Below are 12,688 nucleotides of genomic sequence, written 5' to 3' on the forward strand. Positions count from 1 at the left end.
AAGTGTCCCGCAAGCAGAAAGTAATCATATAACCAGCATTTGCTGAGGCTTGAATTGCTCAAGGTGCAGTAGTTTTACTGTTCTTGAAGATGGAAGAGGAAGGTCTGGGATGAGAGTCAGATTGTCTCCATTTTCAATGTATACATTAAATCAGTGGTTCTCAACCAGTGGTCCGGGGACCACCAGTGGTCCTTGAGGGGGTTCCAGGGGGTCCCCAGCCAAATGAATTGTTAGGAACCAAATTGACCCTTATGTGTCTGTAACTCTGAGAGCGTGTCCATTTGGTTCCATTTGTACACTCTCAGAGTTAAATGAACACTATTTATGATGATACAGTGTTGATTGGGACCCCCAAGAAATGAAAATGGTTGAGTCCCTGGCATTTCTTTTCAAATGGGGGTCCGTGGGCTAATATGTGTAAATTTGGGGGTCCTTGACACAAAAAAGGTTGAAAACCACTGCATTAAATGATTGCCATAACAAACAAGTATGTGTACTGTTTGTATATGAGTGTGCGTGCGTGTGTGCGTGCGTGCGTGCAGGTGTGTAGGTGTGTGTATGTGCGTGCGTTAGGGTGACCACCTTCAAACAGACCATTGAGGGACAGACGTATCCGTTCCGCGGGACATCGCGGGACACATGCACGGTCACATGCGAAGAGTCACATGCGAAGAGGTCCTCTTCGCGCGCACAATTTTTTTGCGCGGTTCTGGGTGGATTGGGTTCGTTTATTTCGGTTTTAGGGTTAAGATTAGGGTTAGGGTTATGTTATTTAATTCTAATTTTTGCCTGATTTTACCGATTTTTTTTTTTTTTCATATCTTTGATTTTCGGGTCCAATTTCGGGATGTCCCGCGAATTTCGGGACGGGTGGTCACCCTAGCGTGCGTGCGTGTGAGTACATATATGATAAAGCATAGAAGTTGATAGTTGTTTATCACGTCTGTGTACACTTTGAACAAAAAACACTTAACTGTGAGTCGAAACACACTTTGTCAGTTTGTTTCGTCTCACTAACCGTTAGAATGGCGGGTTGACTTACCGTATCCATTATCAAAGAACTCTGTGACGTAGCGTGCGCTGCACGGTGACCACGGGGACGTCTTGTTGAGGTTGACAAACAGCGGGGCCATCAGATGATGTTCCCCCAGGTCTCCAAACAGTCTCTCACAGGTCTTGGAGTCATCGTGAGGCATACTCAACACGTGGCCTAGAGTGGGTGAAGATGCAATGAGAGTAATGTATCAGTTCCTCACCCACAGCCTGTGTGTGTGTGTGTGTGTGTGTGTGTGTGTGTGTGTGTGTGTGTGTGTGTGTGTGTGTGTGTGTGTGTGTGTGTGTGTGTGTGTGTGTGTGCGTGTGCGTGTGTGCGTGCGTGTGTGTGTGCGTGTGTGCGTGTGTGTGTGTGTGTGTGTGTGTGTGTGAGTGTGTGTGTGTATGTATGTGTGTGTGTAAGTGAATGCGTTCAAGCAGCTCTGTGCACATTATGTAGGGATGTCGGCAATAGTGACTCCTATTTTGTGCGAATCGGAGGTCACTTAGATTAATGTTGAGTCGGTGTGTACATAGTCTGTGCAAAAACAATGTCTGACTTCATCATTTCCTCTGGTCCCCTGCCAAACATAATTAATGATGTACAGCCGGATGTCATAATTCAACCACTGGTTGTCGAGGTGGTTTCCACATAATAATGTGGCCTTTATACATGTATATATACAGTATATGATGTTATATAACGTTATAAATAAAGTGTTCTTTATAAATGTTAGGGAAACCTGATCTGATTAGGAGAGAGGACATCCATCCAACTTGGGATGGTGTGAGGCTCATTTCTAGATGAGTTTATTGACAAACCATGCTCATCATGACCATCTACAGTTGGGACCAGGAGGCAGACTTGCAGCTGTACACATTGTTCTGTGCTTCTACAACAGCCATGATGAGCCAGAGCCACCCACCCAAAACCCCATAGATTACACTAGAAGGTGATGGGGACAGCTGGGAGGAGAGCCGGCAGTGTCATGGGGTACAGGGCTGGCCTGGGGCAGGGACATTTAAGGTAGGAAGGGGCCAAATGCCCGAAGGGCACTTTTTTCTAGTCATAATAACCCAACTCAGGGGCATTTCAGCACAAAACATCCCTGCCAGAGAGTCACCTTCACCTTGCTGCATCCTAAAGCTGTACATATGCTTAGTTGTGTGCCGGTGTCACACACTGAAAATTGCCAATCTACAAGTTCACAACGCATCGCAGGGCAACACGTTGTGAGCTTGTAGAGCTGCTATTTTTGCTGTGAGACACCATGCGCGGAACGGAGTATATGAAGCCCTTAGCTGTCCTGCTGCTCCTCACTGCATTTCCCATACCTCCATTCACATTCTAAACTTAATGTGAATGCTATTGAATACGTCACTGGGAATGGAAACAGAAGCCAGTGGACCTCTGGAAAAACACCATAGCTATGAATCATGAATACAAATTCTTTCTCTTTCTTTTCCTCCATTTGGAATTGTGGGAGGAAGGAGTGGCATGGTAGAGAAAGATGTTATCTTATGTTATCATTCATTCAACACAATTAAAACATATTCAATACCAAAATAGATATAAGCAGATATGAATGCTGATCTATATTCAACAAGGGGAACAAAATAATCTTGTGTAAAATCTACACATCGGAAAGCGGAAAAGAGCTGCAATGCTTACTTGGATTAATTGTATCAATACAGTATGGAACCACTAACGCAATTAAAGCAATTGGCCCTTTCCTTAAAGGCCCAATCCGGAATTTGTTTTGAACATACAAATTCATGTACTGTACATTGTTAAATAATTTGATTTGTGCTCATTACCCAAAACATAAATAAAACTACAGTATAGGTCTCTTTTATTCAAATGCTTACAGTACAAACATTACCAACCAAACTATAACATATACTATTATTACAACAACAATACAGAGAATGAGTCCTTCCATCAAGAGCTTAGTCATTCTCGTCTCCACCTCCGTGAATGTTTTTCTGGTGGTGGGGGCTTTGTTCACGTTTGGATTAGTGATTGTGCCTTTAAAGCGGCAATCTATAAGTTTGATGTTATCTCCCGAAAGAGAGAGGTAATTGCAACTGTAACACCCAGGATTCAACCCCCAAACATCTACTGCTCACCAGTAGGTGTCCTACCCAACACCAGGGTCCAGACCACCTCCAGCAACTTCAGATGTGCTAGTTATTATATTGACATAACTTTACTATGCAGATTGGTTAAAATAGCGTTTGTTTCATTAAAATAAGTTCCGGATTGCACCTTTAATAATACATCCACATCAGTTGAGCCTTTAGCACACAGAGCAGCCATCTTACCCAGCTCGTGTGCAGCAGTGAACGCGGCTTGCAGGCCATTGTCCTCAATGACAGAGCAGCTTCTTTTGGGATCACACATTGTTCCCACGTCAGCCACACCTAAAGTGTCACAACTCTGGTGTCCACAGATGTCCTGGAAAGTTAGAGAAGATCATTTGTGACAGCAGCTGGACATTTTTTTATTTTTTTTAACAGATTATGAAAGTGCAGACTCTAAGCATTCAATTAGAGTGTCATGCATTGAAATTTGAAAATAGTTTTAAGAAGATATGCTTATGTGGATGTTGGTACATCTACAATCCAGTCTCCAGCCTTGCATCCCAGGCTGCAGTGGACTTCACATAAGACAAACATGTTAACACATGTTTCACTGTTCAGGGAGACATTCATCATTCTGAAATTGTTATGTACAGATAACAATGGTCCTCTTCTAATGTATCCCAGAACAGAAGATTATTAGTGAAAAACCAGGAACACAACAACATCTGTCCCTATGACTCCCTGATTTAAAACTTTGACAAAGGATTATATCCGCAAAGACGAGGGGTTCGAATCCTCCACGGTGCTATGAATTACAACAAACACAATTGGCCGTGTTTGTGGGAGAGAAGCCGGACGGGGAGGGCGCTCTTTGTTGCTGCACTAGTGACTCTTACAGGGTGGTCAAGAGCACTATGTCCTCCCCAAATGAGAAGAAGCACCATGCGATTCCATGTGTATCAGAGAAGGCAGGTGGTTCCAGTACCATCACTAGGACCAGCCTGTCCGAAGACCAACCAGTAAGGGGTCAGCCGCAACAAGATTACACACAAGTATGCGGGGCAATCGGGGAATTGGCATAACGACAACATTGGGGGAAAAGGCGGAAATATTGGAAAAATAATAATAAAAAAGAAACAATCTGAGATGAGATGAGATGAGATGAGATGAGATGAGATAAACCCCTGGATCATATTAGATTACATGAACATTATCTGGGCACTGTGGCTCTGGACATTGTACTAACAAATTAAAGACCTTTCCACAGTTCTATTCGTCCACATCTGTCCACGGCTGTCAGCCAAAAGCCTAACAGGTAAATGTAAACTGTATGAAGAGCAGCTGCTCCAAGTGGATTTAAAAAGATAAACTGAAGTGAATTTATGGAGTAGTCGTTGGCATACTGCCATCTGTGGTGGCACATTGCATTGCACTCTCTAGTATCCAACCCCACTCCAAATATTAACCACCTTAAATCCCTTTTCAGGGGCGAAGAGTTTTGTGTTGAGGGGGAAAAAAGGAGTGAGCTTGTGGATTGGCTTGGCAAAGAGATTTGGTGTTGAGGGAAAAAAGGACGCTGGTCAAGGACTCTGGTCAATGAACAGGGTTTGGAGGGAGGAGTGGAGTGGAGGAGTGCGTGTGTTATTTTTTCAAACATAAAATGACAAATCTTTATGTTTGTGTTGAGTTTTAGTTTTTTTTACATGCTTCCATCGTAAAAAAAAATGCAAGCGGATATATAAATCTAGGCGTGCTGTGGCAGATGAAAAACAACAGCATAGTGGATCAGAAAATGTATTTAAAACAAGGGTGACCTTTGAATCTTTCCCCTCCTGATGGCTGCCTTTGCAAGACAGAGATGAATGCGTCCTGGGCCCTCAGCCCCAAAACCACAAGACAACCCTAACCCTCCATGATTCAAAACACATCTGGACCCTGAGCAGCAGAGTTCTGCACAGCTTGTACACCTTGTTCTGCAGCCGTGTCAGTGGTGTACAAAGTCAAAGACACACATGCACGTGCATCAATCTGTGTACTGTAGTGGTTCTCAAACTTTTTTCATGTCAAGGATCCCCAAATTCATGTGAATTTGGCTGCGGAGCCCCATTTGAGAATATTTTTGTGCCAGGGACCCCCATACAAGATTTGTGTTATTATACTCCAGATTTGCCAAACATTCTCAAGATTGTTTTTGAAAATAACAGATCTACAAGTGCACAACGCATCGCGTAGATCGGTCCTCACCGGACCCCACTTTGAGAAGCATTATTGTACTGTATGAACTGGAGCACTTTCAAATGCATTGCTTTTGCACATAAATAGATAGACCAACAGCACAAGACCCACACCCACACACACACACACACACACACACACACACACACACACACACACACACACACACACACACACACACACACACACACTAAATGCCTGAGTTGTAAATTGTATATATGATGCAAGACCACAAACATCCACACGTGCAAAATGTTTCCACTACGTGCAGATAGCATGGAGTTTAGAGTTTCAAAACAGTGGCCGTGTGGTCTCCTCTGAGGAAGAGGAACATGGCACACATTTCTGGACAGTCAAGCTGGGCTCAGCCTGGCATTCAAGCCCAGTGATGTCATTACAGTGGCGCTAAAGTTAGCTCAAACGGCAGGAGCCTTAGTTTCAAACCGCTCCACCACAAAAATGTAGAAACAACCCCTTGAATGATGTCTCCTTGATTGAAGCCCACTTACTGCAGGCCCATATGTTCTATGCATTTCATTTACATACATATAAGATCAGATTGCACTCTTCAAATACCAGACTCATTCACTAAACACTTCTGCCACTGTCAAAACGGTCAAACACAAACTCAAGCTATGAGTTTGAATGTGGTCTGTCCTCTCTGTTCTGTCTTACAGTACTGTCCAATGAAGCAGAAATGCATGAAGAATAATCTTATAACATAAATAAGTAAATACGTACACTGTCTGCTGCTGACACTAACTCAATTGCTTCATTTATCTCAATAATGCAGCATTGTATATGGTAATTGCATTGTTGCAATAACGGTGCCTTGTTGTTTGCACTGTTTGTCTCGTCTGATCTCATGTGTTCAAGGGTAAACACTCGTGCATTAATACTCAGGTGCCAAACAGTCCAAACACATCTAACATTAAATGCACCGAATCCTTCATTTAATTCCCGTATTATTTCACCCGCGGTTTATCCAATATTAATGAATAATTATATTTGATTGACCCAAATCCACCCAAACTGCGGTTAACTGCGGCTACCGCGATCCGCGCATCTCTAGTGTGTATGTATGTATGTAGGCCTACGTACGTATGTAATCCACGTATCTCAATAACCGTCCGACCGTCCAACTTCAATTTCGGCACACACGTCACAGACGACCCGAGTGAGTGCAGTGCCTGGAGTCGACTCGGTCGGATAGGCGGATGTCCAGAACCACAAGAAAAGGCTCTGGCTGTGGCCCAAATGAGCCAATTGGTTGCCATGGCAACCCCAGCCTAAGTTGCATTTGCCAAATTCCCCACACCTGCCCTATGTCCCATTTGATTACTAGTCAGTCCACTTCTCACAGTCAGTTTGCACTCTTCAGACATTCTCCACACATTCACCACTGCACAAGGACTTTCCACAACTGCCGATCCCCCCATATGCCCATATACGGGCAGGCCCATATATGCCCATATACTGATACCATCAGGGATCTCCATATATGACCATAAAAGGGACTAGGACAGACAGATATAGAGATTTCCATATATGGCCATAAAAGGGATACAGACAGACAGGCGGTTAAAACGGGTGTTATGACAAGGAGTATAACAGGTATTGCATAACAAGGTGGGGCATGCATTCCCTACTTTCATTGTTGTAAAAGTAGGCCAGTGCCCGACTGGCACAGGTCTAGTCTAACATAAAAAAGACATGCATACATTGCTGATGCTTACTGAACACAACAGTGAGCATCGTGTTTACGTTAGATATGCATCATGGCAATAAGCTAAATGTTTTTTACTTTAGACACAAACTGAATTGAGTTGAAATACCAAAATTACATCATTATTATTATTTATTATTTATTATTCTTGTAATTAAGCTGTGGTATTTATTAGACTAATGGTCGTGGCATAATGTTATGTGGCTGTGGTCATGAAGGAGAGCCTGACCTCTCTGGTGAACAGCAGGGCTGTGTCATAGTGCTCAGGATGCCTCTGGCTCGGCGGATTGAACAGCTGTTGCCAGGAGCAGAAGTTCCTGAGCGCCACGCCCCCGTTGCTGGAGACAGCCGGACCCACTTCTGGATCCTCCACCACCAACATCTTGGCCACGACCATCTGAACCGAGTTCTTTATGCTGGGGTGCTTGTAGAGCTGAGCAGCCATGGACACCAGCGTCAGAATGTAGTGCTGTGGACAGGAGAGGAGAGGAGAGGAGAGGAGAGGAGAGGAGAGGAGAGGAGAGGAGAGGAGAGGAGAGGAGAAAGGACGGTGTACATTTAAAAACACAAATGCAAAACCTTTCCTTTAGCCTCATATACAGTAGGTCTGCACACTGTGGTTGGTACCCAATTGCTCTTTGCAGGAGCTTGTCAAGTTCAGAGGCTAGAATAATGTGGCATCAGTGTGATGATTATGGCATGATGTAATGAAGGATATTTAACTTATATATATATAGTATAGTTCGATAAAGGGCAAAATCAATCTGTAATTTGTCTTGTTATGAAGTTCTATCTCACACATGCATCTTAGAGCCTCTAACATTCCACCAGTAATTATTTAACAGATGTAACAGATAGTCCAAGCAATCTGCTACTATTTTAGAGTGCATATCGTTTTTAAGGTTGCCTCTCCTTTACTCCGGCTCTAAATTAGGCGACTTGATTATTAACATTTGAGGACATTTAAATGGTGTAATCCAATTAGGAAAAAGAAGTCAGATGCTCCAGATCTCTGTTTGATGATGCTCAGACTGAGGCTGCTGCCAAGTAGTGACCAAGCCTGGAGGAATGTGGAATAGCACATTGCTGACATTTCTGTGCCCTGACCTCTTTTTCAGCATTTGGAAAACAGTGAACCCCACTCATTTCCTATCAGGTCATCTCTAGACTCTGACGCCACCTGGACGAGAGGAATACTTTGCATTTGATTTAATTCTGGACCAGAATTTTACTCTGACAGAAACAAAAACAAAAAAAAGGTTTACGCCCCAAGGGCAACATTTTAGTATAATTTCCGAGATATAAAATAGCATGACGTACAACATTTCCATTCTCCTGTCCTGGTGACGTGTGGGATTGACTTTGACGCCATACAACACCACTGGAAAGGTCATTAGAATAGCTCAAACTAACATGGCAAATTGTTTAATGCTTTCTATGTGATCTGTTGCTTAAATAATAACAATAATAACAATAGGCTAATAATAATAATAGGCTAATAATAATAATAATTATATTTAAATACTTTCTGGCCTAGATATATTCTTCTCACCTTGATTTCGTCTCCATAGAAATGGGTCATGGACGCGTCTGCAACCACCAGGCTCTCGATGAATCGTGGCGCGGACACGAAGCGTCTTCGGCGAGGCTCACCCTGATGCGCGTCACCCTGGTCACCCTGGCCATGGTGCGTAACACTTTCCCCGGAGGGTATTTGTGGACTCTCCTCATCATGAGCGACATCCGGAGCTCCTTTGGCCAGTGTCCTCCTCTTGACGACATGCAGCTGCTCCGCAGAGCCCGCTGTCCCCGAGCCGTCGCCTGCGAGCCTGCGTTTCGGCTCGATGAAGTACTCTTTCCCCTCGGACACGAAGGTCCCAAAGACGCCGCGGCACAAACTGACGGCGACGACGGAATTCTGATTGTGATCCACGTTTCCCGAGTAAAAACAACCCCTCAGATCGCCCTCGGTCTCCTCCGTCTTGTGAAGGGTCTTGTGGGAGTGTGGTTTTAACACAGCGGCGGTGCCCGATGGGACACCTGATGGGCTGCTGCTGCGTAAAACGTCCAGATGTTTGGCTGTGATTCGCTGTATGGTGAAGGACGGGGCGATGAAGCTGGTGTCCGGCATCAGATGTAGCGTGAAGTCTTTGCCAAACGCGCTGAGCATCAGACTCGGTCGCTCCTCGCTGCTCCTTTTCCAAAAACGACCGTTGCTTCTCCCGTTGATCCGAACAGGTACAATATCCTCCGATTCAAAAGGACTGGACAGTGATTTGTCAATTATCACGCCAACGGCTACGAAGACAAAAAAACACACCGTGGAACACATCTTGCAACTGAGAGATTGCTCTTATATAGGAACAACTAAATTAAATACACAAACGTTTATTGTTTGTTTAGTCAATTGTCTCGGGGAAGTGCGCACATCACAGTTACCCCGTGGGTGGGAGTATATCCTCTAAAATCTAATTTCGAATAAAATATTTTCCAGTGCTGTAAAAGTCAGTCTTGGTCAAAAGTGTTCTGATATTTTTCAGTCCGTTTTTGCTTCTTCCATTCAGGTTTCTTTCTCCAGTCAAACTACAACTTGTCAGAAATGTGAGGCTTCTATTTCTAATTATTTGAAATAATCTAATCTAATCTAATATGCCTATAGCCTATTTGAAGAATCTAATATCGAATCAATTTTTTTCCAGTGCTGTAAAAGTCAGTCTTGGTCAAAAGTGTTGTGATGTTTTTTCAGTCCGTTTTGCGTCTTCCTTTCAGGTTTCTTTCACTCTAGTCAAACTACTACTTGTTCTACCTCTCTCTCTCTCTCTCCAGCACCACAGCAGTGTGGGGATGGTGGTGGTATTTATACCTCTCACTCTCCTCTGGAGGACATGAGCGGCTTTATTTTTGATATCACAATCTCCTCCCACTCGCCACCAGTGGTGGGAAAAGTACTCCATTTTTTTTTACTTAAGTAAAAGTATCAATACTGCAATGTAGAAATGACTCTGTTACAAGTAAAATTCAGGAATTCAAAATGTACTTGAGTAAAAGTACAAAAGTATTGGCATCAAAATGTACTTAAAGTACCAAAAGTAGAAAGTAGCCTACTCATTATACAGAATGTCCCGTTTCACACGTTTTCAAAAGTATACAAATCTTTTGAAAATAGCAGATCTACAAGCTCACAATGTGTGGCATGGCGCGTGAGCTTGTAGATCGGCAAATGGCCTAAATGTATAGGGTTGAAGTTGCTAATGTATGTTTTGTAATAATAATCAAAATCTACAAAGTAACTAGTCACTAAAGTGTTTTAATAATAGTGGAGTAAAGGTGCAATATTTGGATCCGAGATGAAGTAGAAGTAAAACTACCAACAAATTGGAAATACTCCAGTAAAGTAAAAAGTACCTCAAAATTGTACTTAAAAGCACAGTACTTGAGTAAATGTTCTTAGTTACTTTCCAACACTGCTCGCCACTTCATGAGAAAAAACTCGGATAAAACGGATCCAATGAGAATGGGGCCGACACCCCCCCCTTCCGAAATAGCTTGACAGCCCGATCCTATTATTAACCAGCAGCAGGACTTCTATGCATAGCTGGAGGTCCCCATGTCAACTATTTTAGAGCCGTCTTTGATTGACAGGTCCCTTCAGCAGTGGTGTAAAGTAACTAAGTACATTTACTCAAGTATATTGTACTTAAGTAAAAATGTTTTACTTTACTGGAGTATTTCCAGTTTTCAACACTTTTACTTCTACTCCACTATAGCCTACATCTCAGAGGCAAATATTGTGCTTTTACTCCACTACAATTATTTGAAAACTTTAGTCACCAGTTACTTCACAGATATAAATTGTTGGGATATATTCTAAAACATATAAATTAACCACTTCAGCCCTATTTTATACAATACATAGGCTATTTGAAAATAGCCGATCTACAAGCGCAAAACAAACATTCTACAAACATTGAGCTTGTAGATCGGCTATTTTCAAACATTTTTGTACTTTTACTTTTGGTACATTCAGTATATTTTGGTGCCAAAACGTGGGTAGACTACTTTTACTCAAGTAGCATTTTGAACACAGGCCTTTTACTCGTAATAGAGTAGCCTACTTTTACATTGTGGTATTGCTGCTTTTACTTAAGTAAAATATGATATCTGAGTAGCCTACTTCTTCAGAGAAAGCAGCCCCCCTAAAGCTGTTGTTATCCCGTTACAAAAGACCAGTAACAATAATAAATGTACATCGATACGTTCAATTCACTACTGACTCTATATCCTAGTTAGACTGTTTTCTTTTTACTCTTAATAACATAAAACGTATAGGATAACATTGCACACAATAAATAGAATTAAATACAATTCCCAATTTTAAAATGCAGACTAGGTATTTATAGCCTATTCGTTACATGAACTAAAATAGATTATTACAAACTGTTGAGAAGTTATGTTCATTGTTGTGTGTATTTATTAACGTGTATGCAATGCGGGCATTGATGACAGATGAAAGACAGCATTTTTTCCCAATGTGGTTTCCACTCCCTAAGAGATTTCTATCATTCCCCACCAGGTGGCAGCGTTGTATAACAATGCACCGCCCTGATGCTGGAGTCTTGTGCTGCTGGGCTACAGTTAGCTGTGGTCCATTATTTGACTTAGGCCTTACTCCACTGCGCCCACTACAGCAGTGGTTCTCAAACTTTTTCATGTCAAGGACCCCCAAATTGACACTTATTAGCCTGCGGACCCCCATTTCAAAAGATAAGCCAGGGACCCCCATAAGAGAAGATTTTACGGCTCTAGCAGTGATTCTCAATCATTGTAATTTAAGGACCCCCAGTTTGACATGCGTTTGGGCTACAGACAGACCCCCATTTAATGGCATTTCTATCACTTGAACCGCAAATTATATTGTAAAATCTATGTCAATTTAACTCTGAGAGTGTACAAATGGAACCAAATGGACCCGTTAAGGTCCATTTGGTTCCATTTGTACACTCTCAGAGTTACAGACCCATAAGGGTCCATTTGGTGCCTAATCTATCATTTAGCTGGGGACCCCCTGGAACTCCCTCAAGGACCCCTGTCCCCTGGGGGTCCCCGGACCCCACTTTGAGAACCAATGCACTACAGATCTGGTCAATGGTCATTTATATTGACCAGCTGATCTTATAGGACGCAGTAGGCCTAAATCAAATCATTTCCGTCTGGCGGACATATTCTATTTTCTGCCCAAAAAAGTGTTTTATACAGAGAAGGTGGGGGGACGAGAGGCTTCCCACCCTGGAGAATAGACTTTCAACAACACAAAACTGCCTCGGTTTTGGTGAATAGCGAAATAGTTGTGTTCATTTTGACTAAAGTTGGAGACCTCGCACGGTAGTGGAATTTGGGGTCTATGAGAATAGCAGCGCGCCTGGCAGAGCGTTAGCGAGCTCTGGACCAGAGCTATAGGCTACAGGTCCCGGTTCACCGACGCACCACGCATGGCACAGATGATGACGAGGAGACTTTGCAACAGACGCAAAAAAGAGGGCGCCCTTGTCTGCATCTCAGATCGTAAAGTGACAGTTCCACTTGTTTCTTCCTAATTTGTTGCCTACAAAC

The 12,688-nt window shown here is 42.9% G+C and overlaps 1 protein-coding gene across 1 annotated transcript in view; it reads right to left on the reverse strand.

Annotated features, from left to right (window-relative positions):
* The window catches only part of LOC311051120 (A disintegrin and metalloproteinase with thrombospondin motifs 8-like), a 17,063-nt gene extending 7,361 nt beyond the window's left edge, over positions 1 to 9,702 (reverse strand). The window contains exons 1-4 of the mRNA XM_084065521.1: positions 8,631 to 9,702; positions 7,308 to 7,547; positions 3,358 to 3,490; positions 1,043 to 1,210 (exon numbers count right to left, since the gene is read on the reverse strand). Of these exons, the coding sequence (XP_083921647.1) occupies positions 1,043 to 1,210; positions 3,358 to 3,490; positions 7,308 to 7,547; positions 8,631 to 9,410 (1,321 nt within the window). The 5' untranslated portion in view covers positions 9,411 to 9,702. The remainder of the gene's footprint in view (positions 1 to 1,042; positions 1,211 to 3,357; positions 3,491 to 7,307; positions 7,548 to 8,630) is intronic.
* Positions 9,703 to 12,688: the final 2,986 nt, after the last annotated feature.

Source organism: Gymnoscopelus microlampas, assembly GCF_963454915.1.
Source record: "Gymnoscopelus microlampas genome assembly, chromosome: 8".
Classification (NCBI taxonomy): Eukaryota; Metazoa; Chordata; class Actinopteri; order Myctophiformes; family Myctophidae; genus Gymnoscopelus; species Gymnoscopelus microlampas.